This window comes from Podarcis tiliguerta (assembly GCF_965153285.1).
Source record: "Podarcis tiliguerta genome assembly, chromosome: 12".
NCBI lineage: Eukaryota > Metazoa > Chordata > Lepidosauria > Squamata > Lacertidae > Podarcis > Podarcis tiliguerta.
This window is the reverse complement of record NC_139545.1, coordinates 37,430,936-37,449,330: the sequence shown is the minus strand read 5'-3', so window position 1 is coordinate 37,449,330 and position 18,395 is coordinate 37,430,936. Positions and strand designations below refer to the sequence as shown.

General features: G+C 51.1%; 1 protein-coding gene and 1 long non-coding RNA gene across 3 annotated transcripts in view; both read right to left on the bottom strand.

Annotated features, from left to right (window-relative positions):
- Positions 1-17,327, bottom strand: part of MLLT10 (MLLT10 histone lysine methyltransferase DOT1L cofactor) — a 131,725-nt gene extending 114,398 nt beyond the window's left edge. The window contains exon 1 of the mRNA XM_083406164.1: positions 11,129-17,327. Within this exon, the coding sequence (XP_083262290.1) occupies positions 11,129-11,755 (627 nt within the window). The 5' untranslated portion in view covers positions 11,756-17,327. The remainder of the gene's footprint in view (positions 1-11,128) is intronic.
- Positions 4,066-10,090, bottom strand: LOC310661116. 2 transcript variants are annotated; one of them, XR_014503735.1, is made up of 2 exons: positions 9,999-10,090; positions 4,066-7,664 (listed from the first exon to the last, which is right to left on the bottom strand). It is a non-coding gene; the product is annotated as an uncharacterized lncRNA (long non-coding RNA). The 2 variants fall into 2 exon arrangements; XR_014503736.1 differs by lacking the exon at positions 9,999-10,090 and adding an exon at positions 9,799-9,850.
- Positions 17,328-18,395: the final 1,068 nt, after the last annotated feature.

The following is an 18,395-nucleotide window of genomic DNA, read 5'->3' as shown; positions in this document are numbered from 1 at the left end:
TGCTGTTGCTTGCTGCAGCGGCGGTGGCGGGTTCCTCGTGCTAACTGCGCTTGCCTGCCTGCCTGCCCGCCCGCCACTCTTCTTCTCTGGGGGGAAGGAGGCAGCGACGCCTTACATTGGCGTAAGGAGACGTTGGGCCCCTTCTCTCCAGTCTCCTCCCCCCGCTGCTCCCGGACAATGCAGCCGAAGGGGAGAGCTATAAACATTGGACGGGGGGGGGGGTCCTCTGCTGCTGCTGCTGCTGCTGCTGCTACGCGGGGACAACTTAGGCAATGCCGCCTCCACCTCCTGAGCTTGGGCCACAACAGGCCCCGGGTTCTCCTTGCTCCCGCCGAGGCAAGAAGCGCTTTCTCGGCTGCAAAGGACCTTGCAGCCTCCAGTTCCCGCTTCCCCCTTGCCCCACAAAACCCCAAACAGGAGAGCTGTTCGTGAAGGCGCACTGCCTTCCTCAGCCCGCGCACGCACAAACCTCGCCGGACCCTTTTTCTCCTTTGCTCCCCGCGATCGGGGGGCGGGGAGACCCTGATATATTCCCTACGTTTCCTTCCTGGGCCGCTTTTCCGAAGGCGGCGAGATTTTGCGTTTTAAAACGCAGCCCCGTTTCCTCTTCGCGCGGCTCCTAGCCGTTTTTTCCGCGCGGAGCAGTCGCTCGAAAGCCCGGCCGAGCTGGAGGCGCCGGCTCGCCTTCGGAAGGGCGGGTTTAGGTGGTGTTTGGGTTTTTTTCTTTTCGCGGCCGAGACGGCGCGAGCCGTTTCTCCAGTTTCAGCGCCGCTGAATTGGCGGCGGACCCGTTTGCTGCAGGCGGTGCGAGGGAGGTGGCGGCTGCTGCTGCTGGGATCCTTCTCCCTTTCTCTTTTGAGTAGTATTTAAATCCGCGCGCCGCTGGCTAGTTTCTCAAACGCCCCGCTCGCTCCAGCCTTTCTTACCTAAAAGCGGAAAAGTTGTGCGAGTCGCCTCTCCCTTCCCCCTCCCCAGTGTCTCCTCGATGAGAAATGGAGGAAGAAAATGCAAAACGCTTCATAGGGAGAAGTGGTCCCCTTTGTTCTGGCATTGTTTCTCCACGAACTGGCGGCTACAAGGATAAAACACTTACCTTCTCTCCTTTTTGCTGCGAAATCCAGACGTTCCCATCGGCTGCAAAATACACAATCCACCTTAGAAAGGGACTAGAGATGTAGAGAGAGTTTGTATTCCGTTCTTTTGCGCGCTCTTCCCATTTTGGGGCAAGATTAAGTTGCCGAGCACGTTGTTGCAAGCTGTAGCCCCCCGCCTCAGTGAATGGTCACGTTTAGGACCCTCCAAGGCCATCCTAAGTCTGCCAGTAGAATCCGAGGGTATTGAAGGTCTAAAACTTTCAAAAGGAAAGGGGGCCTGGAACTAGCCAGAGAGCTGCAAATATACACTAGGATGCCCCCCGCCGCCGCCACTACACGCACATACGCACATGTTTGCCCCCCTCCCTTAGCTTTAAATAAGGAAACCTTCCCCGGTGAGAGTTTAACGTGAAAGAAAGAAAAAGTTTGCACTTTATTAATTCCTTAAGAGCGAATGTGTTAAAAGCCGATCCCTGCCTGCATTTGAAACCCACTACCCTTCTTGCTCTCACCCCATGTGGCAAAAGTTTTGAATCTCGAAATAAAAACAAATGAGCCGGCGGTAGAAAACGAGGTTGGGAAGTTTAGGTTATGGTTGTAGCTGGGAGAAAATGTGTCGGAGGAGGAGGAGGAACAGTTTTTTGTTTTGTTTTTAAGAGGAAATGCTGTTGGTGTTACTATTTTGGTAACGCGATGATCAAGCGAGCAAAAGAAGCCCATTCACTGATTTCTGCATACTCCAGGCGATGTTTAATGCTCAGCCTCGCAGGTATTAGTGTCCAAACCTGCATTTAATCTGATTATGATGAGGTTTGCTGATACAATGGATAGTTGAATAGATCCTTGTGTCTTAGCAAATGAGGTGGATTTTCGGCTTCCCTCGGTTTCCGGGCATGAGAGGAAATAAGGCTCTGATTGTCCACCAACACCTTCTTGGAGCCCCTCAAACATCTTTGGGTTTTGGTTGTGGGTGGAAATGAGCATAGCCCCCTCAGCGCCATATTGTAACACCGCGCTGGATGTCCCGGCTCTTTTATGGCTAGACCTGAAAGTTTCGCTCTGTGTGTGCAACTGGAGAAATGAAGAAAAATAACAACAAATATGGAGCAGGCGTCTCTGGTGTTTTTTCTGTCCCTCATGTAACGCTCCCCATTTCCTCTTTAGCACCCTTCTAAAAAGGTGATCTGCTGCATAGGAAAGGAATGAAAAGATTGCAATAAAAGCAAAACCGAGTAAATAAGGTTGAGGGCAGAAGGAGAGGTTTTCTTTGCCAGCCTTTAATTGCCACTGAAACATTCTACAGTTGTAAACATTCCTTATTTATTCAGCCCAAATAGGCAGGCATTGTCTTGCTTTTATCGCAATCGTAATTATGGTGTCCTTTAAACTGGCTGATAGCTAGGGAGATAAGGGAATGTGCCTGTAGCTTCAGATCAAATCTCTCTCCGTCCCTCTCCCTCCCTCTCGCTCTCTCCCCCTCCCCGGGTCATCAGGATCCCCACAGTCCTTAGAGATGAGGAACGCTGGAAGACTCTGGCCTGGCCATTCCTTACGTCATGAAAGTGATTTGTACCACATTGCTAATTTGGTGCAATCCCTAACCCTTTGGATCTCGTGTGTGCGTTTGTAATTGCCTTTTGCTGCTTGCTTCAATTTTTGGTGCGTTATTTTTGGCGGCAATTTGGAGGGGGGCGTTTGGGGTGGGCAATATATCTTTTGCAATCGAGTCCAGGCGTGTGAGGGGGGGGGGTTCTGCCCACCTGTACGTCAGAAACACCAGCGTGTCCCTGAGTCTTTGTTTACTGCACCTTTGTGTCTAATTAAAAATGCACACTTTTAGGATCCTCGCAGAACAAAGCCTCCCCAAATCCCCCTTTACGTCCAAGGATTTGCAAATTTATAAAGGCTGCATTGAATTCGGGATGGGTCAAGGGGCAAAAAAAGGGTAGGAGGTCACTGCATTTTGATTATGGGTCAGTAGGCAACATGGCAGGCAGTTTGTGTCCCAAAAAACCTCTTCTTTAAAAGTGAGGTTTAAAAACAACAAGGATGAGCGAAGTTTCTAGGGGAAAATTTGACGATGAAAGAGAAGAAAACCTCTTTTCCTTATATTTGCAAAGCAAGAAGATATGTCCATGTGAGAAAACAAAGCAGCCCTCAACAACACTATAAATTGTTGCTCTGTTTACAGAGAAATAACTCACAGTGTGATGTGTTGCAGGAACTTAGCTATGGGTCTTGAAGTGTCCCCCACACCACGCAAAGCCTTTAACTATACTGCGTATTGCTGTAATGTGTCAAAAGGTGTCTATGCTTGTCCTTTTTAAAAATAAGTGTATATGGAGGGTTTTTTTAAAGTCTGCACTTACGTTTGGCTGAATGATATGGGGAGCTGAATGACCCTTTTGACAGGTTTTGGTCCCTTTGCCATATTCCCCAACTGTTTCTTCCCCTCCCCCAATCCGCCCTGGATATATTATAGGGGGGACTACAGGCAATGCACCAACTCTGAAAATCTAATTTAGGCTGGGAAATGATATATTTTTACCTCTGAAATAAAATAATAATGATTATAATAATTAGATGCAGAATAACACACGAATAATAAGCTGTGCCAATCGGAAAAGGGTTGTAACCAAGAATAAGATAGTCTGGAGGTGGCTGTTGTAGTGTGAAAATGCACCAGGATACGGAGAATTCGAGGACCTAGTGAAAATAGAAGCTTAAAGTGCTGTTGCATTTCACAAGTAAACATTTAAAGGGCTGTAAATGGTGCTCTGAGTGACTTGCCCCAGAAATAAGAGGTCAGCCTGGATTGCAGGGCTGTTTAAACATAGTCATGATAATACAATGAAAATATATCAAAGCACAACCTCAGAGGGCGTTTTCAAATATATACCCCCCTCTCTCAAACGCAGACACACTCATCTCCCAGTAAACCCCCCTTTCCCCAAAAAAGCAGCGATACAAGGGAGCTTCTATATATTTTTAATACCACAGAGTAAAAACAACAACTATGCAATCTGAGATCAATGGGAATAGGTTTACAGCATTGGGTGAGGAATATTATTTTTCCTCGTTATTTTCTAATTAGGTTTGTCGTTCGCCAAGAGTGCTTCAGACTGAAATATCATCTAAGGTAAAGAAATCCTATCTAAGGTAGGGTATACATTACAGACTGGGGCTACTCGATGGGAAAAGGAGCACATTTGATTGATAATCTCTCTCTCTCTCTCTCTCTCTCTCTCTCTCTCTCTCTCGGAGGTGAGAAGAGGAAAATGCCTCATGAGCGTTCTCGCTATCCACAACCCAGTTGAATTGTTGTCCAAAGGCTGAACCCGATTCAATCTAATTGATTTTCGAATTATTGATTCCATTAATTCCACCGCGTCCCATTCATAACTACCGGGACTGATGCCTGAAATCAGTGTCACTAAATCAGCTTAAATTCGAAGACTTTCACTTCAAGGTTTTCCAGGCTGCAAGACGACCTAAAATCCAAGTATTTCCTCGTCTAACTGGTATATGGATCCACCGGTAGCCTTATCTGTTTCGCCAGAAAGAAAAAGAAGGCCACATTTCAGCCTCAGGTAAAACACACACCCTCCCCACCCTACAAAACAAAACAAAACAGATTCACAATGCAGTGAACCTCACTCTTTTTCGCTGTGCAGAGATTTATTCCTAAATCCTTCGGCAGGATTTGCAAACATACAGAGATCTTCCTGGTATTTGGAAAAATAAGTCCCGCGGGTTGCAGAGCAACTTGCTTCCAACTAAGCGTTTTAGGGTTGCAGCCTAGTAGTCCAAGCCAAAGCACGTTTACTTGGAAGGAAGTTCTACTCCGTTTAATTAGGGTCCCCCCCCCATCCCGCCCCGAAAGCGTGCTTAAAATTGCATTTGAATTCAAGGAATCCCCCGTAGCTGGACTGGAGAGGCGGACTCAGTGGCAGGGCCGAGAAATTGTACTGCCTTTGATTTTCCTCTATGAACGCTGCCGGCGTCTGTTGTTCACTCAGGGAAATCAGTAAAGTCTCGCCTAATTTTGAACACCGCCGACAACAGGCACCTTATTTCCACACACCCCAATATCTATCCGCTCCCCCAGCGTGTGTGGCTGTGTGTTTTGGAGGGAGCGTTCTGACGTTAATAATCTGAAGCTGCAAAACTGTTGCTAGCTTCGGTATGCCTGCCTGCGAATCCACTGGAAAAACCTCCTCGGCCTTCCTTTTGCTTCCAGAGAGGGTCCTCGGTCCGCGAGGGGTTGTGGAAATGAGGATCGACTCCCGAAGTGCGTAAGGAAGATCCCGGATATGCAGCGGTGTGTTTTGATGACCACAAGAAAACTGGCAGGTTCCTCCCCTCCCCCACCCCCCGCAAACTCAAGATGGAGAAGTTTCAAGGAACAAAAGGCTGCGGGAGGGAATCTGGTGGGGGAGTTTCAACTCGACTCCAATGTGCCTTTCCCATGTGTATTGAATATTTCCTTAAGATCTCTGTCTTGGTGTGTGTGTTTATTTGTTTATTAACTGATCTAGTCCTACACACACACACAGTTGTTACCACGATTTTTTTTTTCAAATAGAGAATTAACGTTGTACCTTGGTAGAAATGTCGATTTGCTAAAGAAAAGCAGCTATTTAAAGCGTACACACACCCGATTTTGTTGCTTTTAACGTCGATGTTTAAAGCAAACAAAAACTGGGGACCCAGCCTGAAGAAGCCAAAGAAGCAGACGACCGTAGTCGTGTGTGTGTGTGTGTGTGTGTGTGTGAGAGAGAGAGAGAGAGAGAGAGAGAGAGAGAGAGAGAGAGAGTTTGCGAGGCAGAATGGATGTGGCTCTGTCTCTGAGCCTGGATGCGCTTGTTGTGTGGCTGTGATCTCCACAACCTCTTTACTCCGGAGTACGCCACCCTTTGCAAGGCGGATGACTTGGTTGTGTAGCCTGTGCCGATTTGGAACCTAAAAGTAACCGAGCCACGACTTTAGAACTCAACTTTGCGAAATAGACAAACAGCGAGGCATCCGCCGGAACTTTAAAGCCAATACCTCGGGCTTCATTTACTTTGTGGATCGGCCTGTCAGGGATGCCATCACCTTCAGCATCAAATTAGGGGGAGGAGGGGGAGGAGCAGCGTTGTGTGGGGCTGTGTGTGTGCCGGGAGTGGGGGGGGGGGCACGAGACGACGGCTGCCATCCTGGGGAATAGGAGACGGAGAACAGAGGGGTCTGAAAGGTCCCCATTGCTTAACCCTACAAAAGCTGATACCGCTTTATTTCCCTCTTCGCCGCTTCATTCTACACCCACACCCCCCACAAAATAAAACAGCCAGGCAGCTGTTTTCCCTCCAAACTTTGCTTTGCAGCTCCAGAATGAAAGGCGATGTCTCCTGCGCGAGGGGGAAGAGGAACGCGCACAGGCGAAGGCAGCCAGATGCGGAGCTCAACTGGGCTGCGAGGAGCCTTCCATTCATTGTTCGCCACCGCCTTTCGATTGCCTTGGAAGGGCTGTACTATCACGAGACCCTGGACCGGGCTCTCCTTTTCGTTCTTGTCTCAAGGGAGATCTATAATATATAACATTATATATAATCACACCCACACATATATAGGAATGATATTCCTTGAGACAAGGGTGTGTGTGTATAAATTCATTCTTTCTTTCTTTCTCTCTCTCTCTCTCTCTCTCTCTCTCTCTCTCTCTCTCTCAACAGTTTCTTGATTCAAGAGGGAACCGGGCCTTGAAGCTCGGAGGGAAGAAGTCACTCCGTGCAAGTTGTGTCGCCTTCTGTCTGGCGAGCAGCAGCCGAGCTCCACGGCTTGCTCAAGCCCAGGCTGAGTTGAGAGGCGAGGCCACGGACTTTCTTGATTTCCGGGCGCTCGCCAGCACCCCTTGGCCCTTCAGTCCTCACACTGGGAGCTAGGAGGGGGGCGGTTGGAAGAGAGAGAAATCGCCGGCTGAATTTTACCTAGTCATGCACAACGACCGTGAAAATGAATCATCAACACACACCAAAAAAAGCAAGAGGAGGGGATTTTTTTGGGGGGGGGGCAGGATGAATTTTTTTGTGGGGACGGGACTGGACTGCTGAGCTCTGTTGGTAGACTTGCTTATTCGTTTTCCCAGTTCCGGCGTAATCATTCTGCAGCCGCTCATATTATGGGGCATAGGACTATGGGAATCTATATCAGTGGGGCACATGGCCTTCGAAGACAGGCCATCTTCTTCTTACCTTCCGCCCCCCCCCAACACACACACACACACACACACCCTGTTTCTTCGTCCGAGGAATCCCAGTGGTTTTCCTGGAGCACAGGGATGCATTTCATTTTGGCTCTGGCCGCCAGCTCCTCTCTGCAAAGACACAGCCACTTTGTGCTTCTGGCCGGAATTCGGCGTGAATCGATTAGCGACTGCGATCCACCGCAACCCCGCGGACTAGCAGGATTTGGATCGACGCCGATTCGACTCCGGCTCGACTGGGGCTTCAGCCGCTTAGATGCGGGGAATAGGGCCGGGCTGCTGGTCATTTTGCCGTTGGGTTGGGATAGATCTGAAAGACGGAAGGGCTTGGAGGGGGGGGGGGAATAATACACTCAAATACCCCCCCCAATAAGACAGTATAAGTTTTTTGTGGGCTGGGCCTTATTTCCCATCCCTCTTTTGTCCACGGAGCCGAAAATATTCGGCCGCCACTTGGGAAAGGTGAAAGTTGGAATTGTAAGGGGGGGGGGGATAGAGAGAGAGAGAGAGAGCCTTTTCTATAGAGCGATGGAAGTGTGCGGGGGGAGGGGCAAGACTGTTTCCCGCACCCACATTCAGACACCGAACGTGTGAATAGGAAACCCCTTACACCCAGACACCTTCAGTGAATTTATTATTCCAGCGGCGGGGAGGGGGGGGCAGTCTCATCGCCTGGACCGCAGGTAGGGGGGAAGAACCCTCAGCCTCCAGGGAAGTTCTAGCGAGGGCGGCACCCTAGAAGTCAGAAGCATCCCTGTGACCCATTGCAATCTTCCCCTTCCTCCTCCCTCCTTCCTCCTCCTCCTTCTCCAAGCTTTCCTCTCGGCTCTGTTGCCATCTTTTTCCCCCTGCTGGAAGCAATCAACACGCAGGCGATCCTGGCGTGGACGCGCGGACCGGAGGGGGGACTCCCTCCACCTTGGGAGCTAGCACGGGGGAACTGTGGAAAAGTAGAGACCTTGCTGCTGGCTTATCTCGGCTTTGTTATGGGTCTGACGTGAGCCCGCGTCCCGATCTCTCTCTCTCTCTCTCTCTTCCCCCTCTCTCTTCCAACCTCCTCCTCTCCCCCTCCTCTCCCCCTCCCCCACCCCCAATATTACAGGCAGAATTTCAGAGAAAAGTGTTACAGTATTGCGGGGCTGGAGCTCAGGATAACCACGCAGCCCTAAAAAAATTCCCACCCACCCCCAGTAGCACCAACTTAGCTATCGGAAAGAGTGTGAGAGAGAGAAAGACCAGGAGGAAGAGGAAAAGAAGGGACTTAAGCTAGCGAACGTGAGTATTCTCGTTTTCCGAGTCGTTCACAGAAATATACAAAATAACGTCAGACAAACCCCAGGGTTTTTTTGTTTTGTTTTTTGTTTTGTTTAACTATGCTTGCAAGCCAAAGGAAGGGGAATACCAGTTGAGGAACCCTCCTTTTGACACGCATTGCAGAATAAGCGCCCCTTTAAAATGGTTACTTAAAAGCTCCCCCTTCCAATCTTTACATCCACAGAATTCGTATCGTGGGGGAAACAGCTTTCTGTCCTCCCCACCCCCGCACTTTATCCCCACTAAATAACCCCAAGAAGGTTTCCAAATTCCATTTATTTCTTATATTTGTTTCAAAAAATAAAACAAAACCCGTGTCACCGAGGGCTTCCAAACCCGGTCCTTCAGTCGCCAGCGCCGCCGAGAGCGAGCTGTGGGCTGGCTGGGAGCTCCGGATTGTTTAATAGAAAGATTTATATACTAACAGTATTATTTACTTTGGGAGGGGAGGTAGGAGCCTAAGAGTATGCTAATTAGCCAGAGATTTGGAGGGGGGGAGCTGCGAAGGGGGTGGAATATCAATTTTTATTGCATCACCTGTCAGGAGTGTCCAATCAGCGCTGGCTTGAGGGGAATTAATTGATGAAGGTGTCTCCGGACCAGCTCACTTCCCTCTGTCATTTGATTTGGAGCGAAAGCAGCGGCGGGAAGAGCGGCTGCGTGGCTCGGCTCGTCTCCGCACAGCCCCCTTTGGCTCACATTCCTTTATCCTGGCTGGGCAGTGGGGGGAAGCCGCCAGCCAAAGGGCACAGGTAGCCAGCCTGCCTCAGTGCCGTCGAGAAACACCGGGGGCAAGCGAGCCAATCGCTCCCGCCCAATCCCCTAAGGCAATTTTTCCAGGACCTGGATTTTTTAAAAATCCCCTCCCTATAGCGCTCAGTCCCTCTTTCTTTCTCTTTCTTTCTTTCTTTCTTTCTCTCTCTCTCCTGATTCCAACATCTCCCCCCCCCCGTCCCCCGCCCCAAGTTTGATCGGGTATAACAGGCTTTGTTCTTTTCCCTCCAGCAGGATGCCTTGAGACCCCGCTCCAGCACCTGGCTGAGGATTTTTATATATATATAAAAAAATAGCCTTTTCTCGCGTGGATCTCCTCTCCTTCCTTGCCACCCACCCCACCCCCTCCATCCGCCCCCGCCGGCTGCACACCTTTTCCTCCCGCCGCCGAAGGCTGCTGGTTCCAACTCCGGGGTGCGGCGTGCATGTGTGGGGGTTGGGGGGGCCCCTCCGGCGCCCCCTTTTTATGCTCCCTCCCGCTGCCCGGATGCCGGGACTGCTCTGAGGCGCGCGCCATGGGAGACCACCTGAAGTCGGGCTTCGAGGAGGTGGACGGCGTGCGCCTGGGTTACCTGGTGATCCGGGGCAAGCAGATGTTCGCGCTGTCGCAGGTCTTCACGGATCTGCTGAAGAACATCCCTCGGACGACGGTGCACAAGCGCATGGACCACCTCAACGTGCAGAAGCACCACTGCGACCTGCAGGAGCTGCGCAAGCTCAAAGCCATCAACTCCATCGCCTTCCACGCCGCCAAATGCACCCTCATCTCCCGCGAGGACGTCGAGGCGCTCTACACGTCGTGCAAAACCGAGAGGGTGCTCAGGACCAAGCGCAAGGGGGCCGCAGCCCTCCAAGAAGCCCCCGGGCCGGACCCTTACGCGGCCTTCTGGAAAGGAGGCGGTAAACTTTGGCTGGGTTTGAATGGAGCCGCCGCGCCTCTGGCCAGCAGCGGCGGCGGCGGAGGCAGCAGCGGCCGCCGACGGAAAGCGTGGCGCGCGGCGGCGGCGGCATCGGGCGCTTTCCTACCGGCTTCGGATCTACCTCACTTTTGGAGCAAATCGCCTGCGCCCAGCGCGCCGGGACTGGCGCGATCCCCTTGCAAAGGGTCGCCAAACTATGAAACTGCGCCGCTGGCGCCGCGCTACGTCTCGCTGGCGTCGGAGGCGCCTTGTTTTCGGAGCCTGCTCTGCTCCAAGCACCCGCACTACTACTACCACTCCTCGGCCGCCATTGCCAGCCAACCCAAGCTCGTCGCCGCCGCCGCCGCCGCTGCAGCAGCCGCAGCAGCAGCAGCTGCCGCCGCCGCCACGTCGGAGAGCGGCCCGCTGGCTCTGGGTTGCCGCTCCAAGAGGAAGAAAGCCGCCGAGGGGCGCTTCCCGCTGCTGGTGCCCCGCGCCGGCAAGCCCCCCAAAGCCGCCTCGTTGGAGAGGCTGCCGGGCTTGAACGGCTTCCTGGCGCCGGCGCCGCCCCAGCAGCCTTTCCCGGAGCCCTCCTACAGCAGTGACTCCGACTCCAGCTCCTATTCGGACCACGCGGCCAACGACTCCGATTTCTGCTCCAGTTTGACCAGCAGCAGCAATTCGGGGTCTTCGGAGGACGAGGAGGGCAGCTACGCCTCGGATTCCAGCGAGCTGAGCTCCGACGAGGAGGAAGACGAGGAGGAGGAAGAGGAGGAGGAAGAGGAGGAAGAAGAAGAGAGCAGCTCCGAATCGGACTCCAGCTCCGGCTCCAGCCAAGCATCCGTGCAGAGCATCCGCTTCAGGCGCACCAGCTTCTGCAAGCCGCCCGGTCTGGCTGGGGTTCCGGCCAGTCTTTTGCCTCCAACGCCCGCCTCGGCTGGACGGGACGAGAGCCTCCCTGGACCCGCGCGGAGCATCAAAGCCGAGGCGCCCGAGGAGGACTGGGGCATCACCCCCGCCGGCTGGGCCCCCAAAACCGAGCCCGGTGTGGATTGCCACTGCTTTGGGGAGCTGAGCCAGGTCCGAAGGGGCGGCGGGTGTCCCTCTCCCTCGCCCGACGTGAAGGCTCCCGACCTGAAAGCCGCCCCCTGCCTGGCCAGGGGGTGCCCTTCACCCAGCCCAAAGACGCCCCACGCTTTGCCACAGCCAAGGTTCCTTCGAGACGCGGCGAGAGGCTGGCCCACCCGCTCTCCTCCTCCAGCTCCTGCAGAGAGTCCTACTGCTGCTCTTGGGGTGCCCCCAGAAGCCCCCCAGCCCCATCGCCCATTGACCCCCTGCCTGGGCTGTTCCTCCTCCCAAAGCCAGCCCGAGGTGCTTGCTGCTGCTGCTGCTGCTGCTGAATACCCCGAGCCGCTGCCCCTTGTGCCCATTGCCCAGATTAAAGTCGAGGACAGCAGTGCCAACGCCGAGTATGGCGCCCTCCCCGTTCAGGGACAGAGCCAGCCCCCGCTCAAATGTGAAGGCAGCGATGACGAGCACAAGCTGGAGGCGGACGGCGAACCCGGGCTCTCGCCGTCTCCGCCACCCAGCCCGACCCACCAGCCTCAGGAACTTCTGCTGCCAGCCAAGGAAGACCCCGCCTGCTGCACTGACGAGCCCCCCAGCCCTCCGCTGAGCCCCCCGGACCAGCCCGCCCCGTCGAGCCAGGCCCTCGCCTCCTGCACTTTAGGCGCCGCCGCCGCCGCCGCCGCCAAACCCGAGGATGGGGAGTACAAATTTGGAGCCCGGGTGAGGAAGAACTACCGGACTTTGGTGCTGGGCAAGCGAGCCCTGCTGCCCAGCCCGGCGCCGCTCAAACCAAATCTGAAATCCGTCCGGAGCCCCCGCCTGCCCGCCGGGAAGCTCCTGGACGCCCCCGAGGGCGCCCTGGACGACTTGACAGTTCTCAGCCGGCGCAAAAGGGCGGCCGGCCACGTCGCCTCGGCCGTCAAGAGGCCCTTCAGCTTCATGGGCAACTTTCCCTGCCCGCCCTCCTTGGTGGTGGGCCTCGACGGGGACCTGCTGCCAGCCTACACCTTAAACACCGCCAGGGATGCGCAGCCGCCTCCCAAGGCCCATCCTGTCTGGAAATGGCAGCTGGGCGGCTCAGCAATACCTCTTCCACCCAGCCACAAATTCAGGAAATTTCATTCATGAGAGAGAGATTGAATGGGAACCCTACTTCATGGTCGTTGTTGTTGTTGCTGTTGTGTTGTTGGTCTTTTTTTCCTTTTTTGGGGGGGGACCCCAACTACTTCTTTTCCTGACCTTCGAGAATCTTACGCTGGTCCCGCCCCTCATCACATCACATCCGATTTGATTTTGATATTTTTTTTATGGTGTGGGGGAATCCTGGTTTATTCTATTTTTGGAGGACGACGAAAATAAAACCGGATTACTATTTTCTTTGCCATGAAAACCCATCGTGGGGGGAAGGGAGGGGGGACGACGACGAGGACGAAAGAGGTCTAACATTCCACAGACTACTTCAGGCGAAAGTTTTCCAAGTTTATTAAAAACACACACACCACACAACAAACAAAAAAACCACCTCAGTGGAATCTGCTAAAGCTGGAACACTTTACTGTCTCAAAATGCTAGTAATGCACCTGGTACCTCAATTCCAACTGCTACAAATAAATGTTTGGTTTATGTTTTTTTTTTAAGTTGAATGATAACAATTCGAATGAGCCATTAACGTGTAAATGCACTAGATTTCGAATTCAGGAAGTCTAAATGTTCAGTTCCGTACAAGGTTTTTTGTTTCGTTTTGTTTTCAGCGAGAGGTTGCACAGGGAGAATTCACTATCCTTCTGCTGGGAATGCCTTCTACTTTATTGCAGAGGGTTCATTGTTATGTTTTAATTCCCCACCTGTCCTTTCCACAAAAGCAGTTGCACTCTGCAGTTGGGAGTGTGCGTGTGTCTCCGGGTCACCAGTGGGAGAGTTGGAATTAGATGGTCAGGCATTTTTTTAGGACGAAAAAAAAAGAGAGACTAAAAAAGGACATGCCACTCTTTGCCTTCTTGTTTCACCTTGAACCCTTCAGGTTGGCCACGATTGCCTATCTCGGCTACAGTACTCAACCCAGCCAAACCAGTGTACATTTGCTCGGAAGCTGCTCTACCCCAAGTTCAATGGGATTTGCCTCCAAGTAAATTTTACTCTCAAGGAGGGGGCCTTCCAATCATTAGGTTTTGTTGTGGGACTGGGTTGGAGCTCTGTTTCTATTGGAAGGTTTGCAGGTGTGTGTGTGTTCTCAAAATCTGGTCCTTCCAGATTTGCAAAGTCAGGAAAAAAATGTTAGGTTCTCACACTCCCATTGGAGGGAATCGGAAGGAAATGCAGTCACATTCAGCATGCTAAGTGCAACAGAGGCCCCAGTGGAAGGGATATTATCAATGAAGAACCCCATACTCTTGGTGGCTACTTTGGCACCAAAACTCAGGCTTTTTAAACCAGGACTTGTCACTGTTTTCTTTACATCTCTGGAAAAAAAGAGGACTTTTCCCAACCACCCTATCTTTGTAGCAGGATCATTTTCTACTGCACGTGACAATCAGAGGCAATTGTCTATATTTGCACTTAAACCTCGACAGAGTTGAAGCAGGCAGACTTCTAGAGTCGAGCCTTTGGTAAGACATGCTGGTGTAATATGTTGTGATGATGGAAGCAGTAAATCAAAATGATGGAAATTTGCACTGTTGGAAAAAGCATGCTTTAGCTTTATTTTCAATTAAAACACTGTTTTAAAAAAAGTGATGATGATTTTATACTTATTGTAGGGTTTTCCTCATTCGTTTCTGACTCTTTTGCGAGAGGGAATGTCTGCGTCTGTGTGAGAGAAAAGTGTAGGGATTTGATTGGAAGGACTTCTGCTTCCAGAGGCTGGTTGCTGTTTCTTTATAAAACTGTGATATAAAAACAAACAAGTGTGAGGCAGTTGTCAGTGCTGTTGCATGTTGGTGGAAGACAGCAGGGAAGGGAAGCTAAATAGATTTTAGCCGAAAGTTTAAAGGCTGAGAAAGTATTGACACAGAGTTGCTGAATCAGCACTTTGGGATTGACTGCCAGCTCCTGGGCAATTTCTTTCTCACCAATTTAGCATTTATATGCCAACAGATTCTCTTTCTAAATTCAAATTCTCAAGGATTTCACCTATAGAAGAATCTCAACATAATGATTTCTACTAAATCACAAAAGAAATCAGCATTTGAAATGTTTCGCCCTGGGCCTCAGAGCCAATGTTTTTAAGATGGAAATCCTTGGCTTGTTTTGTTGTTCTTCCTTAAGGTCTTTAAATTCCTGCCCCCGGTGATAACGCCCCCCCCCTAAATCTTCCAAGCAGACATTAGCTAATTTGATCTTCTTTTTAAACACATGGAGAGAGAAATAAATGAGTAAGGGTTTTCCACTCCTTGTAAGAAATACCTGCAGGATATATGTGTGTGTGTTACGTATATGCACACGTAACAGATATACCCATACGTTTTTCACGTCAGGTCGGGCAGTTGCAATCATCAGTCATGGTGGTATATTACTTATTTAACTTGCTCTGTTAAAATCTGATGGTCTCAAAATGGGGGAGGGAGATATGTTGCTATAGGCTAGTCTGTGTCTGGAGCTGCACAAATTACAGCCTTATGTCACTCCAAAAGGCCATACTTAGTTTGCGTAAGTCTCCCAGCCTCAGGCACCCACTCTGGCTTCTTTAGCAAGCTGCGGGGTGATTTGCCAATGCTCCCCCCCCCCCACTCCACTATTATTCATGGCAAAACCATCCTGCCATTAGAGGCCGAGTTCCAGAGCTCTCCACCCCCACCCCCTGTGTCAAACATGCCTCTGCCCATCCCAAAGTGGCCTCTTATCCACTCCATGGGGCCTGCAGGCTCATCACCACTTTGGCCCTTCCACAGAAAATGGCAGAGAGAGAAGAGAGGAAGTTTTTCAACCCTGATGGGGGCTGAAGCACCACATTGTTGACTCTGTGGTACTTTCAGACATTTGAGACACTATTTTTATTTTTAATTGTGCTTTGTTGGCACCTCAGCCCCTGTAGCTTTCAGAGAGTTACTCGCTAGCTGCACTTTCCAGAAGCTGCAGAATGAACAGTGTTGAGCCAAAGGCTTCGTAAGGCGTAGCTTTTTAGCCTAGTTTTGTCCAAAGAATTGCATTGGAGGCAGGGGGCAGGAGAGAAACCAATCCACCAAATACTACAAAATCCTAAATATAATACATGTCCATCTCACTTCAAGACTGACAGGAATACCTATTGCTTCATGGCTGGCAGTGAAAGCTGTTTTTGTTTTTTGAGGGGGGAAGGGAGATGCAAGGATAAAGAGGGAGGCCTGCAATTCTGCTAGGTATTTTCCTTTGTACAAATTAACAATTCCAACTGGTCCAGTGGATTCTTATTAGAGTATGACTGATGGTCGAACTCCATATACACAACCCAGTTAAATTGCTTCACAGCAATCCCATTGCCTTTAGCTGGAATGCCTTGGAGCACATGGCTTGTGGTGTTCAGCACAAATTGTTGGGTTTAGGAATGTCTCTTTGTCCTCTCTGTAAAATACCTCTTGGTAAGCAGCAGTGGAAATATATAATTTTTCAATTTAACCTGAAATGAAAGAGAAATTCTATTTCCCATTTGATATGGCTCTACAGACTTTCCAGTTCTTAGGGCTAAACTTAACCAAACCAAACCAAACCACCACAACAAAAATCTGGCAATTAAAAAAAAACAAAACCCCGACAAATATTATTCATCTATGAAGCATATAGCAGAGTTGCTCCTATGTTATTGAGAAATGTGTTGAGAAGTGTTCTCCCCCTGCTCTTGGAGACAAAGGAAATGATGGACTATATATCTAGCATTCAAAAGGGAACATGTGTAAATGCCTTTCAGCAAAACCAGGTCTATTGCCTTAAATGATGTAACACAGAGTTTACAACCCTTTACTCTGAAAAGGGATTGTCTCTATAAGTCCACCCATACTTAACTACAGTGGCAACACAAAATAAAAATGGGGGGGGGGAATCTCACTGATGGTTGTTTATTCTAAACACCACTATGCAGTAATAAAGGAAAGTCCTGCTGTCTCTTGTATGAAGACTGTTGTTCAATCATTCCCTTGGCAATTTACAAAAGGGGATGATGCTCTATCAGATTTAGTTGCCAATAAATTTAAGTTTCTGCAGAAAGAAGAGAAATGCAATGTTTTGGTTTCACTTTACACGTGTGAGTGTGCTTAGAGGAGTTGTGCTCAAAAGTGGCCTTTTGGAGGAAAAAAACAGATACAACACAGGAAGTGCTGCTCGCTGTGGTTTTTTTACGGTTAAGATGCTTTGCGTTGTAGAAAAAAAAGTTCATGATTTAACTGCAAATCCGTTGGGGTAGCAGAAACTTTCCTAAAGAGTAGAAGCTTATAGAACAATTTTCCTTTCCAATAGAAGCAGGACAAAGAGCGGGAATCTACCTTGTTAAATCGCCCTTGCAAACATCAGGCACTGGCAAAATCTCCTCCTAGGGATTCCAACAACAAGCGTGTTTAATAAAAATACGATTGAGGGGGGAACTGGGCTTTTCTTAGCCCTGACTAAGGCAAGGATTTTACCTCCCCCCTCCGCATTTTTGCTAAACGAAGGGCAATTCCCAAATATCTGTCATATGTGTATATATATATGTGTGTGCGTATGCATATACATATATATGCACGCACACAGATATCTACATAGACACACACACAGTATGTTGCAGTTAGTTTGTGCGTGTGTCTATTCCAATATAATTATTTGCGTTGCCCTGGCTTCCCCCTCCCTTCTCTTCTCTCCCTCTCCTTTTCAATCTGAGGCGGCCTCACAAGCCCCAGCGTTAAAAGGCCCGAGATGTTTTGCATGAAGCTCTCACAATAGGGGTTGAGAGAATTGACAGTTTCAAAAACAAGGCGCTCTGTCCTTTCCAGATGCCGAGACCACCTCCCTCCCTCCCTCTCTCCGTCCCCCTGCTTTCTCTCTCCCCCCCTTCCTTTGCCTGCACCTTCTCTCGCGGCTGGTGGCTTTTAGGGTGCTTTGCAAATCTACGACAACAGCTGTGTTTGTAAACAGGGCTGGGAATTTGGGTGGGAAGCCGGCGACGCTTCCCTGCTCTTCTTTTCCTCTTTGACGAGAGTGCCTGCGCAGCGCATATGCGCCAAGTCCGGGGGTCTCTGGCTTCTCAGTTTCACCCTTCCCTCCTCGGGAAAGCGACTCTCCTGCTTTCCTGCGGGAGCATCGCAGGTTGCAACTGAACCGGCGGACTCGGCGGTGGCCGGCGAGTGCCGTTTCCCCTCAGCTCCGTGGGCCAGGAGCGGTAGCCGGAGGCCTCTCCTGGTCGCCATCTTGCGCGCTCGAAAACAAACTCCTTGTGGTGCTTCGCCCCGGCCGGCCTCTCCCGGTGTCGCCTGGCCTTTCTCTTCCTCTCCCCCCGACATAGGACCGACTCATTTAGGCGAGGCGGAAGGGCAGGCCCGGAGCCCCACTTCAAGGTGGCCTTTCTCTTTGCAGGAAGGAGGCGAGGGAAAGCCGAGTCGAGGGCCTTCGCCCATTCGGGCCTGGGCTCTCCACCGGCCGCTCTCCTTTTCCCTTTTGTCTCCTCTCGTCTCCCGCCTTCTCGCCTCTCCAGCTGCTCCAAAGCGGCTCCCCTTCCCGACTAGGCCTCGCTCCCACACCGGCCTTTTCCGGGTCGCCCGCCCTGAAACAGAAGGTCCCCTCGGTCGCGCCCACCTTCCCGCGAAGGGGATTCAGAAGAGGGCTCCCCAATGGGGACCCTCGGGCCGGCTCTTCGTGCACCAACAGAAAGGGCGCTGCTTGCCGCACAAATAAATGGGGGATATCCACGGGGCGCAAGAATTTGCCGCCTTGCAAAGCTCCGCGAGGAATTCGGCAGGGCTTCCGAATCTCAGTCCCGGGGTGGCTTGGCGGCGCAAGGCCGCCTTCCACGCACCATCTTCCTTTTCCCTCCCCGGGGACGGGCCGGAGCTCGCCGCTGCA